Source organism: Serpula lacrymans (assembly GCF_000218685.1).
Source record: "Serpula lacrymans var. lacrymans S7.9 unplaced genomic scaffold SERLAscaffold_6, whole genome shotgun sequence".
In the NCBI taxonomy this organism is placed as follows: domain Eukaryota; kingdom Fungi; phylum Basidiomycota; class Agaricomycetes; order Boletales; family Serpulaceae; genus Serpula; species Serpula lacrymans.
The window spans coordinates 403,491-424,839 of NW_006763295.1; the positions used below are offsets into that span (position 1 = coordinate 403,491).

The 21,349-nt window shown below is 45.9% G+C and overlaps 8 protein-coding genes across 8 annotated transcripts; 5 read left to right on the forward strand and 3 right to left on the reverse strand.

The window, feature by feature from the left end:
- Nucleotides 1–1,880: 1,880 nt before the first annotated feature.
- Nucleotides 1,881–6,217, forward strand: SERLADRAFT_414897 (uncharacterized protein; the record flags this gene model as incomplete). The annotated part of the gene is made up of 18 exons (XM_007317279.1): nucleotides 1,881–2,480; nucleotides 2,543–2,562; nucleotides 2,616–2,818; nucleotides 2,875–3,007; nucleotides 3,055–3,065; nucleotides 3,129–3,140; nucleotides 3,193–3,244; nucleotides 3,301–3,442; nucleotides 3,497–3,544; nucleotides 3,599–3,686; nucleotides 3,736–3,775; nucleotides 3,832–3,910; nucleotides 3,972–4,125; nucleotides 4,245–4,839; nucleotides 4,893–5,154; nucleotides 5,215–5,435; nucleotides 5,494–5,641; nucleotides 5,700–6,217. The coding sequence occupies 18 exons, from the start codon at nucleotides 2,025–2,027 to the stop codon at nucleotides 5,898–5,900; spliced, it is 2,865 nt and encodes a 954-aa protein (XP_007317341.1).
- Nucleotides 6,218–7,027: 810 nt separating this feature from the next.
- Nucleotides 7,028–7,805, reverse strand: SERLADRAFT_386784 (uncharacterized protein; the record flags this gene model as incomplete). Its single annotated transcript, XM_007317280.1, has 6 exons — nucleotides 7,028–7,051; nucleotides 7,108–7,172; nucleotides 7,231–7,488; nucleotides 7,548–7,611; nucleotides 7,666–7,731; nucleotides 7,789–7,805. Coding segments are annotated over 2 exons (196 nt in total), but the record flags the coding sequence as incomplete, so codon positions are not given.
- Nucleotides 7,806–8,478: 673 nt separating this feature from the next.
- SERLADRAFT_465039 (uncharacterized protein) lies at nucleotides 8,479–10,440 on the forward strand (the record flags this gene model as incomplete). The annotated part of the gene is made up of 12 exons (XM_007317281.1): nucleotides 8,479–8,568; nucleotides 8,644–8,863; nucleotides 8,928–9,001; nucleotides 9,059–9,095; nucleotides 9,155–9,233; nucleotides 9,301–9,376; nucleotides 9,436–9,472; nucleotides 9,521–9,671; nucleotides 9,733–9,786; nucleotides 9,843–9,925; nucleotides 9,986–10,140; nucleotides 10,203–10,440. 11 exons carry the CDS (start codon nucleotides 8,803–8,805, stop codon nucleotides 10,326–10,328), a joined length of 933 nt encoding a protein of 310 aa, XP_007317343.1.
- A 13-nt stretch (nucleotides 10,441–10,453) lies between these two features.
- On the reverse strand, nucleotides 10,454–11,289 carry Ndufs6 (Ndufs6, NADH-ubiquinone oxidoreductase complex I 13kd subunit; the record flags this gene model as incomplete). The annotated part of the gene is made up of 5 exons (XM_007317282.1): nucleotides 10,454–10,646; nucleotides 10,702–10,707; nucleotides 10,782–10,807; nucleotides 10,865–10,905; nucleotides 10,961–11,289. The coding sequence occupies 5 exons, from the start codon at nucleotides 11,250–11,252 to the stop codon at nucleotides 10,601–10,603; spliced, it is 411 nt and encodes a 136-aa protein (XP_007317344.1).
- A 156-nt stretch (nucleotides 11,290–11,445) lies between these two features.
- Nucleotides 11,446–13,356, forward strand: SERLADRAFT_414900 (uncharacterized protein; the record flags this gene model as incomplete). The annotated part of the gene is made up of 8 exons (XM_007317283.1): nucleotides 11,446–11,910; nucleotides 11,971–12,128; nucleotides 12,187–12,229; nucleotides 12,301–12,329; nucleotides 12,384–12,451; nucleotides 12,516–12,772; nucleotides 12,837–13,014; nucleotides 13,074–13,356. The coding sequence occupies 8 exons, from the start codon at nucleotides 11,589–11,591 to the stop codon at nucleotides 13,237–13,239; spliced, it is 1,221 nt and encodes a 406-aa protein (XP_007317345.1).
- A 1,728-nt stretch (nucleotides 13,357–15,084) lies between these two features.
- SERLADRAFT_414901 (uncharacterized protein) lies at nucleotides 15,085–17,334 on the forward strand (the record flags this gene model as incomplete). Its single annotated transcript, XM_007317284.1, has 12 exons — nucleotides 15,085–15,171; nucleotides 15,222–15,329; nucleotides 15,386–15,514; nucleotides 15,574–15,736; nucleotides 15,801–15,884; nucleotides 15,939–16,035; nucleotides 16,104–16,230; nucleotides 16,285–16,386; nucleotides 16,448–16,459; nucleotides 16,512–16,686; nucleotides 16,748–16,988; nucleotides 17,055–17,334. The coding sequence occupies 12 exons, from the start codon at nucleotides 15,085–15,087 to the stop codon at nucleotides 17,224–17,226; spliced, it is 1,497 nt and encodes a 498-aa protein (XP_007317346.1).
- On the reverse strand, nucleotides 17,287–18,593 carry SERLADRAFT_448219 (uncharacterized protein; the record flags this gene model as incomplete). Its single annotated transcript, XM_007317285.1, has 6 exons — nucleotides 17,287–17,576; nucleotides 17,647–17,755; nucleotides 17,812–17,943; nucleotides 18,012–18,219; nucleotides 18,274–18,427; nucleotides 18,464–18,593. 6 exons carry the CDS (start codon nucleotides 18,591–18,593, stop codon nucleotides 17,350–17,352), a joined length of 960 nt encoding a protein of 319 aa, XP_007317347.1.
- A 527-nt stretch (nucleotides 18,594–19,120) lies between these two features.
- Nucleotides 19,121–21,238, forward strand: SERLADRAFT_414903 (uncharacterized protein; the record flags this gene model as incomplete). The annotated part of the gene is made up of 6 exons (XM_007317286.1): nucleotides 19,121–19,392; nucleotides 19,445–19,555; nucleotides 19,847–20,063; nucleotides 20,135–20,363; nucleotides 20,421–21,004; nucleotides 21,059–21,238. 6 exons carry the CDS (start codon nucleotides 19,170–19,172, stop codon nucleotides 21,138–21,140), a joined length of 1,446 nt encoding a protein of 481 aa, XP_007317348.1.
- Between the last annotated feature and the right edge of the window lie 111 nt (nucleotides 21,239–21,349).

The window sequence follows — 21,349 nt, forward strand, 5'->3', positions numbered from 1 at the left end:
CTAAGTGAAACTCAGCTGCTGCCCGAGAGGCTATAGAAATGACTTTATCATTTACCTAAGTGGAACTACAATAGATGTTAGTTTAAGGTGATCTCTAATAAATGTAATGTAACATACCTCAGCTGCTGCCCAAGAGGCTATAGAAATGACTGAGGTATTCCTATACTAAACCCCCTACTACTTATAGTTGGAGGTGCTACTCGCTACAGTATAATGACTCCTAGGAGAACAATGGTGACTCCATGGAGTGGTGGCTATGCTCCATGGAGAACAATGGCTGCTTTAGCAGAGACCGGGTTTATCCAGTTTTGTCACTAGTAATTTATGTTCTTTTTCTGTTGTATTCTCAGGAAGCAATACAGACTGTAACAGAGAACATAGTTAGAGAAAATATGAATATAAAAAAAGAACTTACCATCTCATACAACCAGTGCTTCTCGACACAATCTTGCAATAGTGTATATTCCATTTCTCCATCTGCATGTCCATTCAAATTAACCCGCTCAAGCTCACCATTGAATGGTTCAAATGCAAACAATCACCACCCATATGCAGGACCAAAGCACTTGAAGATGGAGGAATAATGCATTGAAAGGTGGTGGTTGATAGTTAGATGGACACCAAGACGCTGGAGAGCACTAGAATGTAACTGTAAGTATTGTTGTCCACATTCAACTTCATCTTTTGATATTGAGCAAGACGCTAAGATTTCTGAGGACAGATGTATTGCAGCCATGTATAGATCCGGAAGGCTTTGAGTGAACTTGGGAGGAGATTTTGATTGGGCTGGTACTGGTGGGGCACTAGCCTTGATCTTGTTGTCTTCATCCCTCCAGCAGACATATAGAATGGTCGGGAACAGGGTACAGAGTTGTCACCACTGATCAGCCTTCTGGAGAGAGTGGTTTTCACCAAGCTGCAATAATTGAGACGTAAGCTCAAAGCGTACTGAGGTTGGGAATATGTGTTAGTTTTGGTGATTCTGCACCTAGTTGTGCTATCTATTTTCCTTTCTTTCTAAATCACTTTCCTCTTTACTCTTTTTGCTCTATTGTTCCGTATTCACTGAGCATTCTATAATTTTGCCTTTGTGGCTGATTTGTTTACCTTTGTTTACAAAATTTCGGACTAGTATTGCAGAGTCCAGTATTCCTATTCTTTAGTTACTCATACTGGACTCTAGGTACTGTACACATTCTGTACTCTCTGATAATATAGTTACTCATACTGGACTCTAGTTCTGTCCCTGTTAGCTCTCAGCAAGTGGCTAAACACTTCCCAGAAGTTCTCAATTGAACAACAAGATGCTTTGGACTCGGAGTACTCGACAAGTTGCGCTTGGAGTGATAGCCAAAGTCGAGACTCTGTGCCTGGATTTGCGATAAGGTTTCACTATCTTCGTCCAATTGATATTCATATCTATATCCTGGCAGGACGAGTTAAGTGGATATTTCGGATTGTTCAAATTCGTCTTGAGTAAGGGAAGTCATCTTGAGGTGGTGGTATAATATGAAGAATAGCTTAGCTTATTTTCAAGACCGATGAGGGTTATCCTATTTACAAGCTAACTAAAATACTAAAATAATAAATCATATTTATGGAACTCAAAGCACTCCAGAAAACGACTAAGTCCTTCATGAGTATCTAGTTGAAATGTGCAGAAAACCTACAGGTTTTGTGTAGATCTCTAGATTCGGTTCGAACATGCAGGCAAAATCTGATTGAAATGTGCCGGAAATGACCGGGTTTTCGGGACATTTTCATGATTCGTAATCTCAGGTTTTTCGCAGTGCTGAGAGCCTCCTCAAAGTGCTGAGCTGCACATTACTGTAACATGTGCGCAGATGTTGAATGGACTGTCATGCATTCAGCGCATCATGAGGATTTCTTACGTTACAATTGCACCACTTATTCGGACGAGCATGAATAAATAGATTCAACTTTCACTTACATGCTACCGTGGATAAAAGTCTCGCACACTGCTGTTTGAGACTTTCTTGGCCTAGGAAGACATTGGGAAAACCATGGATTCGGAGAAAGGCCTCCCTCTTCATCGCAACCTCGATCGAGTCCCAAGAAATGTGCGCCCAGTACAAAAAGCCGGCAAGACATTTGTACTCCTCGCATCTCTTTTGACTTTACTTTACTGCTACGCCGAGTTTGCCTCTCTTTCATACGGTCATCATCATCAGACGATCACAGTTCCCTTGCATGCACAGGAAACCCTTGTTAAATGCCGTGCACTAAACACGCGACCAGGAGCATCTACCAACGAACGTTCGCAATCAGACAGGTTCCAGCCAGGGACAAACCCAATAGTCATTCGTAATGCCTCTATCTGGACTGGCTTGGACAATGGTCTCGACGTGCTGCAGGCAGACTTGTTCTTGGACAAGGGTCTCATCAAGTCAGTTGGAGAAATTGACCTAACCATACTTGCGAAGGATCGTACAAAGGAAATCACGGTTATAGATGCCCACGTGAGTTCTTCTCTAGCTTTTGCCTTGACAAGGTGTATTTACCAGCTGTATGCGCGTCTTAGGGAGCTTGGTTGACCCCAGGGTACGTGTCTACGTTTTCCAGCGCACAAAGATAAGCATAACACTTGGATGTAGAATAGTTGATGTGCACTCGCACATTGCAGTTGATGCTGCGCCTGCACTATCAGGTGCAAGTGATGCCAACTCAATGAAAGGGTTGACTTTGCCTTGGTTGCGCTCAGTTGACGGCCTAAACACCCACGATGATAGTTACGCTCACTCGATCGCAGGAGGTGTAACTACTTCGTTGATTCTTCCGGGCTCAGCAGATGCTATCGGTATTATTTCCCCAACATTTAAATTACAAATCTGCATACTGAATATACTCTCATAGGCGGGCAAGCATTTACTATTAAACTGCGTTCCACACAAGAACGATCTTCGTCGTCTCTCTTGGTGGAGCCACCTTTCGGGTTAAATGGCTCAGATGTCGATTTAGAAGTCCCTCCTAGATGGCGTCACATGAAGTCAGTCTCTTTGCCTCTATTGAACGTTTCACTAATCGCATCACTAGGCACGCGTGTGGTTAGTCTGATAAGTTTGCTGTGTTGCGTCATTGATACTCATGATCTTTCGTGACCACAATAGGAGAGAACCCTTGTACGTTTGTCGTCATACTGATCTTCCTAGTGCAATTCTGACAAGTCCGCAGCGCGATCATATTCTGGGACACGAATGGATACTGTCTGGTCCTACAGAGAAGCGTGAGTAACTTCTAACTCGTTTCTCCGAGCAGAGCAACCTAACCATTTGTTTCCAGGTACAATCGAGCACGCCAGGTCAAGAATTCTCAAGATGAATATTGCTCCAAGGCTCTTGCGGGGGATTGGACCGGTCTTGGATCATTCCCAGAAAACTTTCAGTGGGAGGCCCTTGTTGATGTTCTAAGAGGAAAAGTCAAAGTAAGTGCATGCATATATGCCTATTTGGTCCCTAGATCTAACAGGGCTGGATAGGTTCATACTCATTGCTATGAAGCTGTGGATTTCGATGCCTTCGTCAGAGTATGACTTTTACTTGCGATTTTTGGCACAGTTATTTACCAAACGTCCTTGTAGCTATCCAATGAATTTCAGTTCCCTGTCGCAGCATTCCATCATGCTCACGAGGCTTACCTTGTCTCAGATGTTCTGAAGAAAGCATACGGTTCGCGACTTTGTCTTTCGTACCACAATTGTGCTCAAATCATTTGTAGAGCACCCGCCTGCTGTCGCTATGTTTGCCGCATTTTCTCGGTATGTGATTGCAAATTGTGACTTTTCTATATGACCCTCCTAATTACTTCTTGTAGGTATAAACGCGAAGCTTACCGGCACTCCGAGTTCGCGCCTCGACTATTGCACGACGATGGCATCAAAGTCATCATGAAGGTTCATCACAACACATCTTTACCATGATATCATGATTCACTGATATTCTTGTTGTTATCAGAGTGATCATCCTGCTATCCAGTCTCGTTACCTCCTGCATGAGGCACAGCAGGCTCACTATTACGGTTTACCTGAAAACGTTGCACTGGCTTCAGTCATCAGCACTGCTGCAGAAGTACTTGGATTGGACCATAGGCTGGGATACATCAAAGAAGGTAAATCTATTCTCACTCAAAAATGTGAACGCCGTTACTAACTTGACTCTCAAAGGATACGATGCAGGCTAGTCTGAATGCACTCACAAATATTTTGATCACACTCATTTCCTTTGTAGATGTTGTTCTCTGGGACAGTCATCCCCTCGCCCTAGGAGCAACTCCCTTGCAAGTCATTATTGATGGTATCCCACAGATATCTTCTCCTCATGCATCGATCAAGCCCGCTTCCCTCCAATCTTCACCCACTACCCCAGATTTCGAAAAAGAAGCTGCAGACGCGATTAAATACGAAGGTCTCCCACCTCTGGAGCCTTCGCGTACGGTAACAGATTTAGTGATTTTCTATAATGTATCGAGTGTATGGACGCGAGAAGCTGGCACTGTACAGGCGGCATTCGGGGTCCAAGAGGGCGAACCTAAGGGCGTGGTTGTTGTCGACAACGGACGAATTGTCTGCGCGAACGTGCTGGAGGCCGCTTGTGCTTCTTACATGCTATCAGGCTCAGCTCAGGTCGATTTACAGGGTGGATCTCTTGCGCCTGCCCTTGTGGCTGCAGGTTCTGCGATCGGATTGCAAGACATTGCCGGGGAACCGTCCACTACGGACGGCACTGTCTATGATGCTATGAAAAGCATACCGAGTGTTGTTGGTGGTGATAGCAGTATCATCAAAGCAATTGATGGTTTACAATACGGCAGTCGCGATGCATTGTAGGTCATCCATAGTTCTATATAATGCTCATTGCACTAATGTTCATCTCAAGGATCGCTCACCATTCTGGTGTGACGACCGCGATCACTGCGCCAACTTCGGACGGACTGCTTGGAGGGCTGAGTGCTCACTTTTCTTTAGGATCAGCTCATAGACTCCAGCAGGGTGCTGTCATCAATGATGTAGCTAGCGTACATGTAAAAATCAGGCACGTAGGAGAGCCCAGCGTGAGCACACAAATCGCCGCTCTGCGCCGACTCCTTCTGGAACCTCAAGGCGGAGAAAGAGGCGAGTGGTTGAAACAAGTCACAAAGGTATGTTTTTGTGGTAACGACTTAGCGTCAGTTTTACTTAGCCTATGTTGCTATTCTTAGGGAGAGATACCTCTGGTAGTGGACGTTAAAAGTGCAGACATCATCGCGACCCTTCTAGTTCTGAAGAGAGACGTTGAAGCCGCTTCTGGCACTCCCATCAAAATGACCCTCTTTAGAGCGGCGGAAGCACACCTTCTCGCCAAAGAGATTGCGGAGGCAAACGTAGGCGTAATTGTGACGCCTCCAAGGTCATTCCCATATACATGGGAGGGGCGACGCATGTAAGCACATCAGCCGTTTTATATAGATTCCATGATACTGACAATCGATTCTTTCCAGTTTATTAGGACCACCTGTAACAGAAGAAACGGTCGTCTCTGTACTCACCTCTCACAACGTCACTGTGGGGATTGGTCCGCAGGGCGTTGAAGAGGAAGAGCCAATGGCAGGTTGGGCAGTACGGAACTTGAAGTGGGATGCAGCTTGGGTAAGTTGCTCTCTGATTTCGCAGGGCTCATCTATCTTAAGCTATCGTGTCCGAATAGGTGTCTATTGGTTCTCATGGGGAAATAAGCAAAGCCCAGGCGTTAGCAATGGCATCCACCAATATCGAAACATTACTTGGTGTGCAGGTTAATCCCATCGACGGAGATATCGTGGCGACAAGTGGAGGAGACCTTCTTAGCTTCGAAGGGAAAGTTGTTGCTATTGTTTCACCCCGGAGGGGCCTGGTAGACATATTGTGACAGAGGGGACAGCTATCCTATTAGAATGACATCTACAGAAACATAGGAGAAGATGGGTTATGAATTGTTCATCTCGATGAGTAGTGTTAGCATTATATCAGTGCAATGTAAATAGATGTACGATGCAATAGTACAAGTGTATTCGAGCTTCGATGGTATTACAGGTTGCTCTTCCCTATATTTCAAAGTTCGTTCCTGTTGGGGGAGACAACCTCACCCAGGCGCTCCCACATCTGCAGAAACACACCGAGGCAGCCCATAGTCCGCTTCTTGCAAACCTCAATCAAATATTGCAGTTGGAATTGCAACCTGTTAATGAACTCGGGCCTATGGGACAAAGTGTCATGGCGCGTAGGTTCACCATGTCGGGGCTAACGACGTAACATCAGTAAGTCGATTAAGGGTTTCCCGAATGGTGAATAGGTACATACATTACCGACGACGGCCCGCTCAGCCTCGTTGATCAATCTTCTTGAATCGAAATCGCCAGTCTCCTTCCACATCTTCCTGAAGTCCTCCACCGCTTCTAAGCTTTCACTAAACCGGTGTAGGGTGTTGACCAAGGCAACTACTTCTGACCGTTGAAGTAGTTTGGTATTGCTGTGTGGACTAAAGCTAATATAAGTAACAGTAGGTGCACGGCAGATTGAGAGGGACATACTTAAGCGCCTTTTCATCCATCTCAAACAGGATCTTCAGCGCTGTGGCTAAGCCCGTCGTTTGAACCTTGCCCCACAGCCTACATTTATCACACCCAACACAGTCCATAATTCGAGAGACATTGCGGAAGTGATTTTTGAATTCTTGTTTAAGAACCTTTTTTGAATTTATTAGCATAGTGCATTCTGTAAGGTCTTGAGGACTTGGCTTACATTGGCATTTTCTCCGCGGAACAATACGCTCTCATCAAACTTGCCTACATGTTCAGCGATAGTAATCACGTTGGAAAGCTTGTTGAGAGTGTCATCGCCTTCAGGATTGTCAGAGTGATCGTGTGGAGTTGGAGTGGCGAGAGAGCAGTAATCATAAGCGGAAAGGTAAGGCCCAATACGTGCAACAGCGCGAAGGAGAAGGACTGTGTTGAAGTAGATGTATTGGAGCCTTTCTGGGTGTGAAGCTACGCGCGTAACAAAGCATTCCAGGTTTGGACTCTAATAACAGGTGTGAATATGCGAAGGGGTATAACAAAAGGGACCCATTAGCTCACCATTTCTCCAGTGGTTTGATTAAGATATTCACGGCATATATGCGTTGAAATGGATGCATGTAAACCTTTGATAATAAAACTGGTTCGATACTCATGGATGCTACCAGTCCACTGTTGACTCACCGGACACGATTTTATAGTAAACTCGCTTCTCGAGGCACGCTCCCGTACTTTCGTCCTCAGCAGCTGTGTCTTCCCTTAAAACGTCTGACATGGTGTCAGGAAGCGTGACAAGGGATGGAGATTGGCCTGTCATGAGGTTCAGTTCCGACAAACCAAAGCAGTTTTCTTCATAGATTGACTTCCATACGCGGTGTGCCGAAGGACCTGAATAACCAGTATAGCGCTCGGGTATTTGAGATAGATCAACATAGTCCCCCTCTAGCATACAAGTAATCAGTCATTGGACATAAGGCAAGAAAGGGATTATGAGAACTCACCAGTCATATCATCTAAGAAGCAGTAGTCTGAATCACGATAATAACATCCTGGTAGCTGTATCCGCTGGATTATACGTCAGAAATGTGTGACAAGAAAATGGCAAGTGGGAGCGCTTACTTGATCAGGTGGAGGAAGGTCTATTTTGCTGAGGGATGCAGCTCGCCATTTCTCAGGTATTTCGCTCTGTTATGGTACACCATTTAATTAGCTCAACCTTGCAATACCTGTGTAACGACATACCTCATCTACTGTTGTGATACCACATTCTCTATTCATACAAAACCCATTTTCTTGCCAAAAGGGACAGTCGCGGTATAAATCAACCTAGGATGCATAAGCATACAAGTATAGATCAGTGGAAGTGGTGTGTACTCACCTGAAAGTATCTGAAGAACGGAGTATGCACAACCTCGTGTAAATTGCGATATAGCTCCGAATTTACACTCTCTATGGTCTCGTAATCACACATTGTTGTTTCTATTGGACCCGCTTGCTGTGAAAGTAAGCAGCCGAAGTCGGTGAACAGATATTAAACAGGTGCAAGAACAGGACGTACGGCATGTTGACAGAACGACTCTTTTGCAGGTTGATGTTCGAGGACATTCTGCACTTGACCTTTCCGTATGAGCGTGTCTGATAGGAACGAAGTAGCTTCGATGCCCAAGGGGGAGAACACAAGCGCAAGACATGCTCTCTGGAGGTGCGTATGGCGCATTGAAAGGCGGTAAAGAACGAAAGAAAGCCTTCAATAAGGTTTATACGATGTGGTTGATAACAAGGAATGCTTGAGATTCCTGTCGAATGGCTTGCGCTAGAAAACCAGTGTTGGGTGTTTGCTGAATAAATGTTCCACGTCGTCTCAAGCGTCTCCAATAATTCAATCGGGTCACGTGATGTCATTCGATCTACAGACTTCGGCTTGCTCGGCTCGGAAGACTTGATATTAACGCTCTTGATGCATGGTCAAAGCTATTAAGCTCAGTGCTTTATCTGGAGGTCGAAAAAATGCAATACGAACGAGTAAATGTGTATATTATCATGACATGCTTATGCTCACCATAGCGCTCTGCTGTTGACCTCATGTCTCGTGTTCAGGTGGTCACGAGAACTCTGACATGGACGTCCGTCTCCAACCCATTTATCTCTTTCGGTCCGCTTTCCCAGCAGATTCATATTTAGGTCAGATATACTGTACCAGAGATTCGGACACTTTCTTGCCTCGCCACCACCTTCAGCTTTATTGAAACCGTCACAATGACTACACCATTTGTGCCCCTATTGAAATTGAACACCGGGGCATCTATTCCTGCTATCGGTGCGTTCTTGATCGAAGTCTATTGAATACATGTGGAGTACTTACTGTGCTTGCTTTCCCCAAGGCCTTGGTTGCTTCACAGGACACGACGACGAGAAGAGGAGGAAAGTCAAAGACTGGGCACTGACCGCCCTCAAGGTATGCCTGCTTCCATTAATGAACAAATGGCTGACTCCAACGCTCGTACTACAAAAGGCTGGTTACAGGCATTTGGACACCGCTTGGATGTACGGTAAGGTGCGTTTGGTTGGTTCTCATATTCACCTCACCCATTATTATACACTCGATCAGGTACCGAGAAGGCTGTAGGAGACGCTATAAGAGAGTTTGATATACCCCGGGATGAAGTCTTTGTGACGACTAAACTACCGTGAGTTTTACGCATGTTATAGCCAATACATTCCGGAAGCCGATTATTGATATCTCGCATGTTCAAGTTGGCATCATCCTGGGTACGTTCATGAGTCTATAGACGAAAGTTTGAATAGTGCTGGCTTCGATTACTATGACCTAGTAAGTCGATGCTATGTTGTCTTTGTCATAGTTTTGAAGGATCTTTCGGTCTTTACAAGTACCTTGTCCACTTCCCTCAAGCATGCGAATATCCTGGTAGTTCTTATGTCCCTTCCTTTGCATTTCATGCTCACAAGTTTCTAGAGGGGCGCGGAAGACCGCTAGACCCTGACGACCCGTATGCTATCAAAGCACTCGATAGCCCTACCTTCAATGATACATGGGCCGACATGGAAAAAGTGCTTGCCAGTGGCAAAGCCAGGGCCATTGGCGTCAGTAACTTTTCCATCAAGACGTCAGTAGTGTTAAGTACTAGATGAGGCGTCGGCTTACATGCTCACTATTCGTCCTTGCAGACTCGAACAACTTCTCAAGACGGCCAACGTTGTTCCTGCTGTCAACCAGATAGAGTAAGCGGCTGCAATATTTCACCTGTCCGCCCGTCGTTCAAGTTCTTAATTATTAGGCTGCATCCTTACTTGGCACAAAATGACCTCCTGGAATACTGCAAAGAAAAGGATATTCTTGTCACAGCATACACTCCAACAGGTACGCAAGGGAATAACTTCTATATCATTTACTTACTGCTGTTCAACACATTTGCATTAGGCTATGAAATAGTTCGCAACGATCCTATAGTTAACCAGTTGGCCTCTAAGTACAATGTAACTGCCACGCAAATCATCTTAGCGTGGCATGTCGGGAGAGGTTGTGCCGTCGTCCCCAAGAGCGAGAACGAAGGACGTCAGAAAGAGAATATCAATGTACGAACGATTTCTTCCATGATTTTCGAAATTTCGATTGTATAACTGATTCCGTCTCACAGTTGCCAACGTTGAGTGCGGAAGACATGGTGATAATAAGCAGCTTGGATCGGAATCAGAGAGTGTGTAACTTTCCCAATGAGTTAGGCAAAATATACGGCTGGACGCCGGAGCAGTTCGGATGGTAGGAGCTGGTATGTACGTAGTGGTTCGTATGCTGCCTCAGTTCCTTTCGACATATGCAATGGAATTTGATCTTGTTTTCGCGAGAGTCGGGGTAGGAAGTACGAGTTCACTCACCGAAGGGAGTTGAAGAATTGGAACGCACAGTGGCTTTAAACTGAGAGGCATGGAAATACTCGTCGTGTCAAGTGCAATCTGCGATTCTACAATCCTCAAGCTCGAGAATAAATTAAGACTATATCGCTGATCTCTACCACACACTATGTTGACCCAAATATCAATGTCCATGGCCATGATGTGGAGCCTGCTCGAATTGCAATCCGCTAAAATGGAGAGGCAATTTAAGAACATGATCATCTATGAATGTGCATCACTCACCAATATCTGCAAGATAAGATTTGAGACACAGTAAATCAAGTCTTTCGTTATCACTTTACGCAGGTACTTTGTACACTTACCCGCAAGGACGTGGTCCAGGTCGGTCCTATCGTGGCAGAATGGCTTTAGACATGCTGAAGTTCAACAAGTGATAGCCGCTCACCAAATTGATATATATCTTCGGGTGCCCGAGCGGCCCTCCTCCTGAAGCAGAAAAAGTTAACTTCCACTATAGTGAATCGTTTAAAGAAGCACCCACCTCCATCACATACTGCTTTTCGCCCGTCCACAAGCCTTATGGGTTCCTGGTTAATGAGATCCATCGCATTCACAGGATTAGGCTGCAGCTCCATGGCAGTCTGCTCGAAACGTGGCCCGACAAGGGGGACGGTGAGTGGGTTCTTGGCTACTGTTGTCGAAGGAGTCTTGGGTGACTCTGCAGGTGGGGCGGATGGGAGGAGCGTGGATAACGCGGAAGACTGATAGGATGGTGATGAAAAGGCAGGAAATCTGACTTTTGTAAGTCGCCGAGTGAGGTTTGAACTGAACATTGGTGCCGTTGGACAATCGTTGTTCAGTATTACACTTGTTTTCGAGGTTTGCTACGATCCCGAGTTTTCGACGTGCCGGTAACTTCCGGGCGTGCGTTGTTTGTTCGTTGTGGCATAAGTCATCGTTGGGCCACAATGAACTCCGCGGCGGCTCGTGATGAACACTATGTCATCGGGCCTCCTATCTCAAGTGTACTTTTGCTTCTCACATATTCTCACAGGCGGGGAATATTCAATACTCATCAGTGCTCTGTCAGCATACGTGTATTCTAGAATATAAAACAAACATACGACACCCGCCCTAGTACCGACATTTAATCCTAAACGCTCTCATCCATGGCGCAAGAATCAACGTTTGAGATCGCCATCCCCGACAAAAGCCTTGAAAACTTACGCGCAAAACTCGAACTCACTACTTTCCCGGACGAGCTTGAGGATGCAGGCTGGAAATATGGTGCCCCTCTCGCTGATATAAAGCGTCTCGTAGGCAGGTGGAAGGATGGTTATGACTGGCGCAAGCATGAGAAAGCGTTGAATGACGAGTTGCCCATGTACACTCGTGACATCGAGGTTGAAAACCATGGGGCGCTGAACATACATTACGTCCACAAGAAGAGTGAGGTGGTCGATGCGATTCCATTGTTGTTCGTTCACGGGTGTAAATTCTTTTCTCTTTGATTCGGCCATTCGTTGTTCATGAATACGGGTTTCGTTCTAGGGCCGGGGAGCTTCTTGGAAGTCCGCAAAATACTACCTTTGCTAACAGAAGTCTCTCCCGAGCACCCAAGTTTTCATGTCGTTGCTATGAGCTTGCCAGGATATGGATTCTCAGAAGGCCCACGCAAACAAAATTTTGCAGGGTCTCAATATGCCGAGGTACACTTAGCCTTTACAATTTACCGTAATGATACTGATGTCGGATAACCTTTTACAGGTAGGAAACAAACTGATGCTTGCTTTAGGTTACAACGAGTATGGTAAGTCCAGACGTTTGCATCGGACTGAATGCTACAATATGAATTCACTCATCTATTCGCGATGCTCTCAGTTACACAGGGTGGTGACTGGGGCTACATGGTGCGTCTTGTTCTGTTTTCGCTCTTTTTCATTCCGCTGAGATAGGAAGAATAGATAACTAGAAAGATAGCTAATCTCTACGGCGGAAAACACAGCAAGGCATGGCACACGAACCTTCCTGTGTGAGCCCATTTGTTTCCGTCTTGTGAACGTCCTCGTCGTCTTACGCTGCAATGATATGTATAGCGGCCAGCCACCCCAGTTGCTAAGCTCCCCTCTTTCCTTTTTGGCAATGCTTGTGAAGCCTTTCACCAGTGCAGAAAAGGCTGGGATCGAGAGGACCATGTTGTTCAGACAAAAAGGATCAGGATATTTTGAGGAACAGAGTACTCAACCTCAGACCCTTGGGTACGGGTTGTCAGATAGTCCGGTCGGCTTACTGGCATGGATATACGAAAAACTTGTCAACTGGACAGACGAATATAAATGGGACGACGATGAGGGTGAGTCTTGGCGGCTTCATATCTTTCGTCATTGATTGATGAGGACCCGTCTGAATGCATCAAGTCTTAACGTGGATATCAATTTACTGGTTCTCGCGTGCGGGCCCAGCGGCTTCGGTAAGGATCTATTTCGAGGTGATGCACAACAACGATAGAAGCAAGGTCATGCTCTCGGGGCCTGCACCTACTATTCCGATGGGTGTGTCGCATTTTCCCAAGGAACTGGTAGCATTGCCTAGAGCGTAAGTCACACATCCTAAGCCCTTGCTGACTTGCGCCGGTAGCTGATGATTACGGACAGGTGGATTCGCTCGACGGGAAATTTGGTATATGAAGGTGAACATGATAGCGGTGGTCATTTTGCTGCACACGAGAAGCCGCATGAATTGGTTGGAGACGTCCGTAAGATGTTTGGGAAGGGAGGCCCTGCTTTTGGAGTGGTTTCAGGAAAAACAGGTTACGCGTAAACCGTTGTCAGGATCAAATGCTCGGTTCGAATCGTGTCATACGTACAATTCCTTTTCTTGTTGTTGCATTACTTCAAGTTCTTACTACAAATTACTGTCGGTCTGCAAGCTGGCCTGAACCGAAATCATATTTTGCTGGTATAATACCCCGTTAGTGGGTGAGTAGAGGAATTGTCGGATATGAATTAGTGCTTTTCACGAGGGAACGATGCGACTCGTGGTGCTCAGACCGATGAAAAGTAGCGCGTGCCAGCTTTGATTGTAACCATGAATTTTAACAATCAAAGTTGTTTATACGTCTACCCGCGCAAAGACTATCTGAGGAACAGATTAAGCCATAGCAAACAAGAGGCTCGAGACGAAGTACCTGTACCATGTAGTGCTCAACTTCATTTTCACGCTAGCTTCGGTGGTGGACGTTGTTCGTAGTGAAGACTTGATCGACGGGTGGATCATGATGACCCGGAGAGGAGGGGATTTAACGAACTGGAACAAAATAATTGACAGCACATATGCCAATAATCGGGTGCATTCTGGGGTTCAAGTTCATCTCGTCATAATGAACAGACCGTGCCATGCCTCATCGTTTCCATCCTCAAGTTGTAGTCGTAGATCTAGAAATGCTATAATAGCATTGAGCGCCCAAAATGCATACGTGATGCATCCTCCTCGCATGGATGTGCTCGGCGCACATTATGGAGACGAATACTCTTCCGAATGCGAACTGGCACGTTTCATAGCACAGGTGCAAATGATTAGTAAGCCCCTAATTTTTTCCAGTAAAGTCGCATATTGTTCAAGTTGTTTTCCTAACCAGGCATGATAGACACATGCATGTGTGGGATACGGGGCACGAGGGAAGAAGCACAGGAATGGGTGGACACCAAGCACAAGGGTGAGGACGGTGAGTGGCCATGACGAGAATGACAGTGACTAAAACGGTAGAGACGAAGAAGATATGAATCGAGCTTAACGACGAAATACCTGTTTGAGAAGGGTATGGGACTCTTTGTGGTTCCATCACATCACATTGCCAACGATCAATGATCAAGAGGCAGTCCAAGGAACGGAATGGTGCACTTATTGATATACAGTCACACATACATCCCCTGATAGCATTTTTGGAAGGGACAAAAACTTGATACAGACTCCCTCAGGAACCTGAGTCGAAGAAAGAAAAAAGGTATACGTGACGAGCTATCACAATACTCATTGATCCAACGTCTAAGGACTTACCGCATCAACTTGAATAAACACAGTTTCAAACTGGGCTGAGCATATCCGAGATCCTAGTCGTCACGGTGTCCGAAGGGGGGAGGTCTTTCAATTGAAACTTAAGTACTCACTTTAACCTTATTGGCAGCAGAACGTAACCAGGTCTTGTATAGCATACTAGCTTGTTTCAAGTGAGAGCAATGTCCAAAAATTCACATCATGACTTGGTAGACCATTCTGTTGATGCCCTTGACACCGCGGTTACGATAGTTGAGGCCTACCTGTGACCAAAACAGATGGGACAATTGAGCCTGCCACCATACAATCGTATGCTCAGCGCTCAACAGACTCGGATGCGAAGTGCAAAAAATACCTAAAGGATATATATCGTGAGTACGGTTGTGACCGTGACTCTCTTCCACTGACTTGGACATGTACGACATACTTATACTAGTAATTACTGACAGGCCATATACACATGCACAACTTGCTCTTCAAAGATACATTAACGCTCAGTAATTCTGATGCTGCCTCTTCGGAGATAGCATTGATGGCCAGAGTCCTATCTTGTTTTATAGCGGCACAGAGCTGTCAGATCGTTACCTTTCCCCAACCCGTCAAGGACGAATAATGCTGCAATACGTCTCACTCCTTTCCTGTGCCCTGTTCACTCTTTTTCTGTCCTTCGCTATATCCAGATATCTGAGAAGGCCCAATGTATGCTTGATTTTTCGTGTTTGACCAGTCCTCTGATTAGTCGATCATAGCTTGACAGCATCCCAACGGTTGGTCCTGGTGGTCTGCTCACATCATACTGGGGGGCCTTGGTGTTTTTATTTCATGCCCGCGAGACGTTACAAAAGGGATATACCAATGTGTGTCCAATTTCTGTCTCACCGTGCCTGCCTTTGATCTGACGCGCCTTGTTCAGTATAAGGGCATGGCCTTCAAGGTTCCGGGTTTATTCTACTGGAATGTCATCCTCAGTGGTCCCAAGCTTGTTGAGGAAATTCGAAAAGCCCCAGAAGATTATCTCTCTGCTCGTGAGGGATTCAGCGATGTGTGTAGCTTGTTTATGTTTTCTCTATGATAAAGCTGATGTGTTAATCACCCTGGAAGATTTTGAAACCAAAGTACACATTAGGCCACGAGACTATACATAACCCTTACCACGTCTCAGTCATCCTAACTCAACTCACTCGTAATCTTGCTGCTCGATTCCCCGATATTATAGATGAAATCAAGACTTCATTTGATGATAATATCCAATTAGTTGACTACGGTATGTCCTTTGGTTTCATTTCACGGCTGGCTTTAATCATGATAATTAATTACTGCCTTCGTAGAATGGAAAAGCGTGCCTGCATATGAGACCATCGTGCGGGTCGTATGTCGGACGAGCAATCGTGTCTTTGTTGGCCTCCCTCTGTGTAAATGCGCTTGTCTTTCTGGCTTATACACCATGATCATCTGACTTACACCAGGTCGTGATCCCGACTGGAATGACCTTGTATCCGGATTCGCCCTCGACGTCGTCAAGGTGGCCGTCACAATTGGTTTATTTCCTGACTTCGTGGCGCCGTACGTATCAGCGCCTCACGCCCTCCCAAATATACCTCTTATAAATGATTCCTTGGCAACATACACAGTTTTGTAGGAAGACTTCTTTCGAACCTGCCTCGATCCGTCCGGCGTGGGATGAAGCATCTGCAGCCTATAATAGAGGAACGTCAGAAGAATCTGGACGAATACGGGAGTGACTGGGATGAAAAGCCGGTTCGCTGTGCCTGAACTGATCGCTTTGCGCATGCCCTCACGCGACCCTTTTAGAATGACATGTTGTCATGGCTCATGGATGAAGCCGAGGGAGAAGAGTGTTCGGTGCAGAACCTCACGAGACGTATGCTAACAATCAATTTTAGCGCAATCCATGTATGTCGTTGCCCCCGAGTTCTTTGACAATTTTTTGCTGATCGTCTACTGTTCATCGCAGACGTCTTCGATTGTACGTTCTTATTTCCCGTTGATGTTGCACCAAAAATTCAGCACTATTATAGAATTTCACACATGCATTATTTTATTTGGCTGCAAACCCTCAATATGTCGAACCATTGCGAGAAGAAGTTGAAGCCACCATAGAGGAAGAAGGTTGGTCAAAAAATGCTATTGCAAAGATGCGAAAGGTGGATAGTTTCTTGAAGGAAACACTAAGGTTCGAGGGCCTTTCTTTCGGTACGTCTTCATGCACCAGCAAGCTACGCTGTTTGGTTGATGAATTGATTCCCCCTTGCAGTATCTATGCTCCGCAAGGCTGTGAAAGATTTCACGTTTTCCGATGGAACTCTCGTACCCGCTGGCTCTATGGTGTCTGTCGCATCATTCCCTACGCACCGTGACAATGAAACGTATGAAAATGCGGACGTATTCGATCCTTTCCGATTTGCAAATGAGAAGCAAGTGAAAGAACAAGCTTGTCAACAGATGGTCTCCACTAATCCAGAGTTCCTAACGTTCGGGCATGGAAAAAATGCTTGGTGTGTTCTTCCAAATGATGCCCAATCAATCAACATTTATAACATGATTTGTATGATGCCCAACAGTCCAGGACGCTTTTTCGCCGCAACTGAATTGAAAGCGATGCTAGCACACATCGTCGTGACATATGATGTTAAATTCGAGAACAAGGGTTTACGACCAGCTAATATAACGTTCGGTGCAGCCAATTCCCCCAACACGAAGGCAAAGATCATGTTCAGGAAACGTGTAGTGTAAAATGACTTTCGGACTAGGACTGATGGAGGTTGGAGATGTAAATCGATACCATATAGCTTATAGCTCGACTCTTTTTATTTCTTTCATTTATATATAGTCCGTTTATTTTGTTTTGTCTGATTCTTAAGCCCCTACCAACACTTCATCTTTGATCCATTTCAGTAACGCATCCGATAAATCTTTGGGGTGGGACAGTATAAACCAGTGATCAGCTTCAATCTCGTATAACGTGGCACGCGGGCAATATTTCTCCATTGTAGCTTGACCAAGCTTCGGAACGCAGATGTAGTCATACGTCCCTCCACCGTAAAAAGTCGGCTGGGTGACAATATAATTTTCTTGCGGGATAGCTATATCACAAAGATAAACAAAAGAAGTCAAGAGGTCAAAGAATCCATAGGAATGTCAATCTAAACATACTTTCATCGTCTGCAGCCATCAAAGAGGGTCGATCCATGACAACTTTATACCAACGCAGGGGGCCTTGTATTCCATCACGCAAGATGTACTTCGAGTGTTCGACTTTATCCTGCGTTCATAATGGTGTCCAGAATATGAGCGAATTGATTATTAGTTGAGACTTACCTCCTCCGTGAAGTAGGAGGGTAAGGGACCCTGCATATTAGCCAAGATATGGCCTTTGAAGGCTGCATGGGGATCGGCATACGTGTTAGGGGCCGGGTTGTTGGGGTATGCGACGCTGAAGAACGAATCCCACTGCACGATACGGATACATATACAGAGGCGTTGAGATATAGAAACACAAAAAATGACTTGACGCGTACATGTTCCTCGACGATTTTGGGTGCGTTATCATCCGCAAAGAATGCCATGTAACTGAACTGATCGAATCCAGTAGCAGCTTTTGTTGTTTCCAGATATTTTTGATAATCAAAGTTGACAAAAGGAGGGACATAAGCGACAGTCAAGAACGCGAAGGCGATGAAACGCTCCGGGTGAAAATTTGCGAGACGAGTTGCAAACGTTGAACCCCTGCAAGTTGATACGGTGAATTCCCGCCGTAAGGACCTCATAGCAAAGACATACCAATCATGTCCTACGACGATAGGTTTGCCCACATTCTCGACATCGACAATCTCGATAACATCCTTGCACATCTTACTCACAACATAGTCAGGGGTCTCGTTTGGTTTGTCTGTGAGGCCGTATCCTAGTAAATCGGGCACCAGTACACCAAAGCCTTATTTGATGAAGAATGGAACTACGCGATGCCAACCATAAGAACTGGAGGGGAAGCCATGCAGGAATAGTACTGTTGGTTTCGAGCTGTCCTGAGGAGGGGATGAGAAGTAGTGGTATTTGAACCCACGAGATGTGGTTGTAAATTTGTAAAGGGAAGCGTCCATGCTGTCAACTGCATACTTAAACTTATCCCAAGAGTCTTTTATAGAACTGCGATAGCAAGGATAACATAAACGTTAACCCAAGAGGCCACAGCTTTCCACTGACAGTTAATATTAAGTACTGACCACATGATCGTTATCATGACACAGATAGTCAGTATGCATCACGCAGTTTCGTTTGTGGTGTCGGCTTCATTACTGAGTAGACGCAGGGTATGAATCCACATTGCTTATGGGTCCACAAAAAAGAGTAAAGCGTTGTGGTTGTGGTGAGAGGACAAGCGCGTTATTGCCGGTCGGATCATGGCCAGCCCGCCACGTACAAAAATGGCGTTTTACCGCGCTCGTTGTTGCATTCGTCGGCCATCCATCTCTGTAAAGCATTCTTAAGAAATACCGGTGAGACCACGAACTGCAAGGATGTTGACTGGGATGATCCGGAGAGGTCCACGTTCTCTTCCCCGCACACTCGGTCTCGGTGCAATCTCGTCCGAATCAGCAATACGCCCGTCAATTCGCTATCGCCCATCATTCCCGAAACAATCATCATATCGTCTACTGCATACCTCCTTACCCGCCATGTCTGTCCATCAAGGTGAATCGGCAGTTCGCCCAGAACCAGACCAGCTCCTCAAAGACATCGCCGACTATGTCCACAACTATCAAATCACTTCGGACCTTGCTTTCGAGACTGCACGTCTCTGTCTCATTGATACCATAGGTTGTGGTCTTGAAGGTCTTCGTTTCCCTGATTGTGCCAAACTCCTTGGCCCAGTTGTTGAGGGTACCATTGTCCCAAACGGTATGTACTCTGTTGATTTGAAGCCAAACACATATTCTGATAACAGACATAGGTACCAAGGTCCCCGGAACTAACTACCAGCTCGATCCCATTCGAGGTGCATTCAACATTGGTACCATCATTCGTTGGTTGGACTTTAATGACTGCTTCCTCGCTGCTGAATGTACGTGACCGATTTCTACAGAAGCTAGGAACAAATTTCTCCTGGCTTGGGATACTATGTCTTCCAGTAAGACAAGTACAGGCGTTATATAAACGTTCCGTATTTCGCTGATGACTCCAGGAGTGCTGTCTCGTACCTGTATGCAAGAGGCTCCAGCCTAATGGATAGACTTCATAGTTGTTTTGGATTACGCGATGCTTGTTTCGTTTTCTTGATGTTGCAGCTATCCTTTACTTAATGAAAAGTGTACACGAGCATGCTTTCTAACGACGCCATGCATTCTATCTACAGGGGGCCATCCATCCGACAACCTCGGCGCTATCCTCGCCGTCGCAGACCACCTCGCCCGTCAAGGCCAGCCACTCACCGTCCACGACATCCTCGAGGGCATGATCAAAGCCCACGAAATCCAAGGCAACCTCGCCCTCCTCAACTCCTTCAACCGCGTCGGTCTTGATCACGTCGTCCTCGTCAAAGTTGCCAGTACCGCTGTCGTCTCGAAACTCCTGTCAGTACGCTTAGACGAAATTTTTCCGTTGATTTTCATTTAATCTCACCTACGTCACTCTCTTCCCATAGCGGCCTTTCGCACTCCCAGACGATCGATGCTGTTTCGCAGGCTTGGGTAGACGGACAGTCGCTCCGCACGTACCGTCACGCACCCAACACCGGCCCTCGTAAGTCGTGGGCTGCAGGCGATGCTTGCTCTCGCGCCGTCAACCTCGCTCTGCTCGTCAAGAAGGGTGAAAAGGGTCTTCCGTCCGTCCTCAGCGCCAAGACATGGGGCTTCTACGATGTCCTCTTCAAGGCGCGTTATCCCTAGTTTTGTCCAAATCACGCTCATTCATATCTTCGTATGTCACAGGGCAAACCCTTCGAGTTCCAAATGCCTCTCGGCTCGTACATCATGGAGAACGTCCTATTCAAAATCTCGTACCCAGCTGAATTCCACGCACAAACAGCGGTAGAAGCAGCCCACACCATTCATGCACAGCTCAAAGCTTTGGGAAAGTCTTCAGATGACATCAAGAGCGTGCGCATTCGGACTCAGGAGGCTGCTGTTCGTATCATCGACAAGCAAGGTCCTTTGGACAACTTTGCGGACCGTGATCATGCCATCAACTACATGGTTGCTTATCCCCTTATCTTTGGCGAACTCACATCGGAGAGTTATACCGATGCATCCGCTTCGGACCTACGAATCGACGCTCTGAGGGCGAAGATTTACTGTGTGGAGGACAAAGCGTTCAGCGTGAACTACCATGATCCTGCCCAACGGTCAATTGGAAACGCCCTATTGGTGGAATTGAACGATGGAACTGTACTAGATGAGGTAGTGGTCGAATTTCCTGTTGGACACAAGCGAAGACGGACAGAGGGAACGCCGCTCCTTGTGAACAAGTTCAAGAGGCATATATCTTATCATTTCGACGAGACGCACCAGAAGAAGTGAGTAACTAGCCACTGTTGCAAGGATATCACTAATTGTTGATGTCACACCAGAATTCTGGACACGGTATCTGACGCGCCATCATTCTATAAGCTGGCAGTAGATAAATTTACTGACATGTTTGTTAAGCCTTAAAGGAGCTTTCCGATGTATTCGTGTATCTTGTTACGATGATCATCTCATTTGTCACATCAATCTAGGAAATTATATGAAACGAAACACACTGAGCGTTTCGGAGTCGATGAAAATTAAGTGCGATGGGAGGGTACAGGTGGAAAGTGGCAACATGATGCTCACAAACGTAATGCCGAAAAAACACAGTGAAGAATGCATGGAAACAAAAC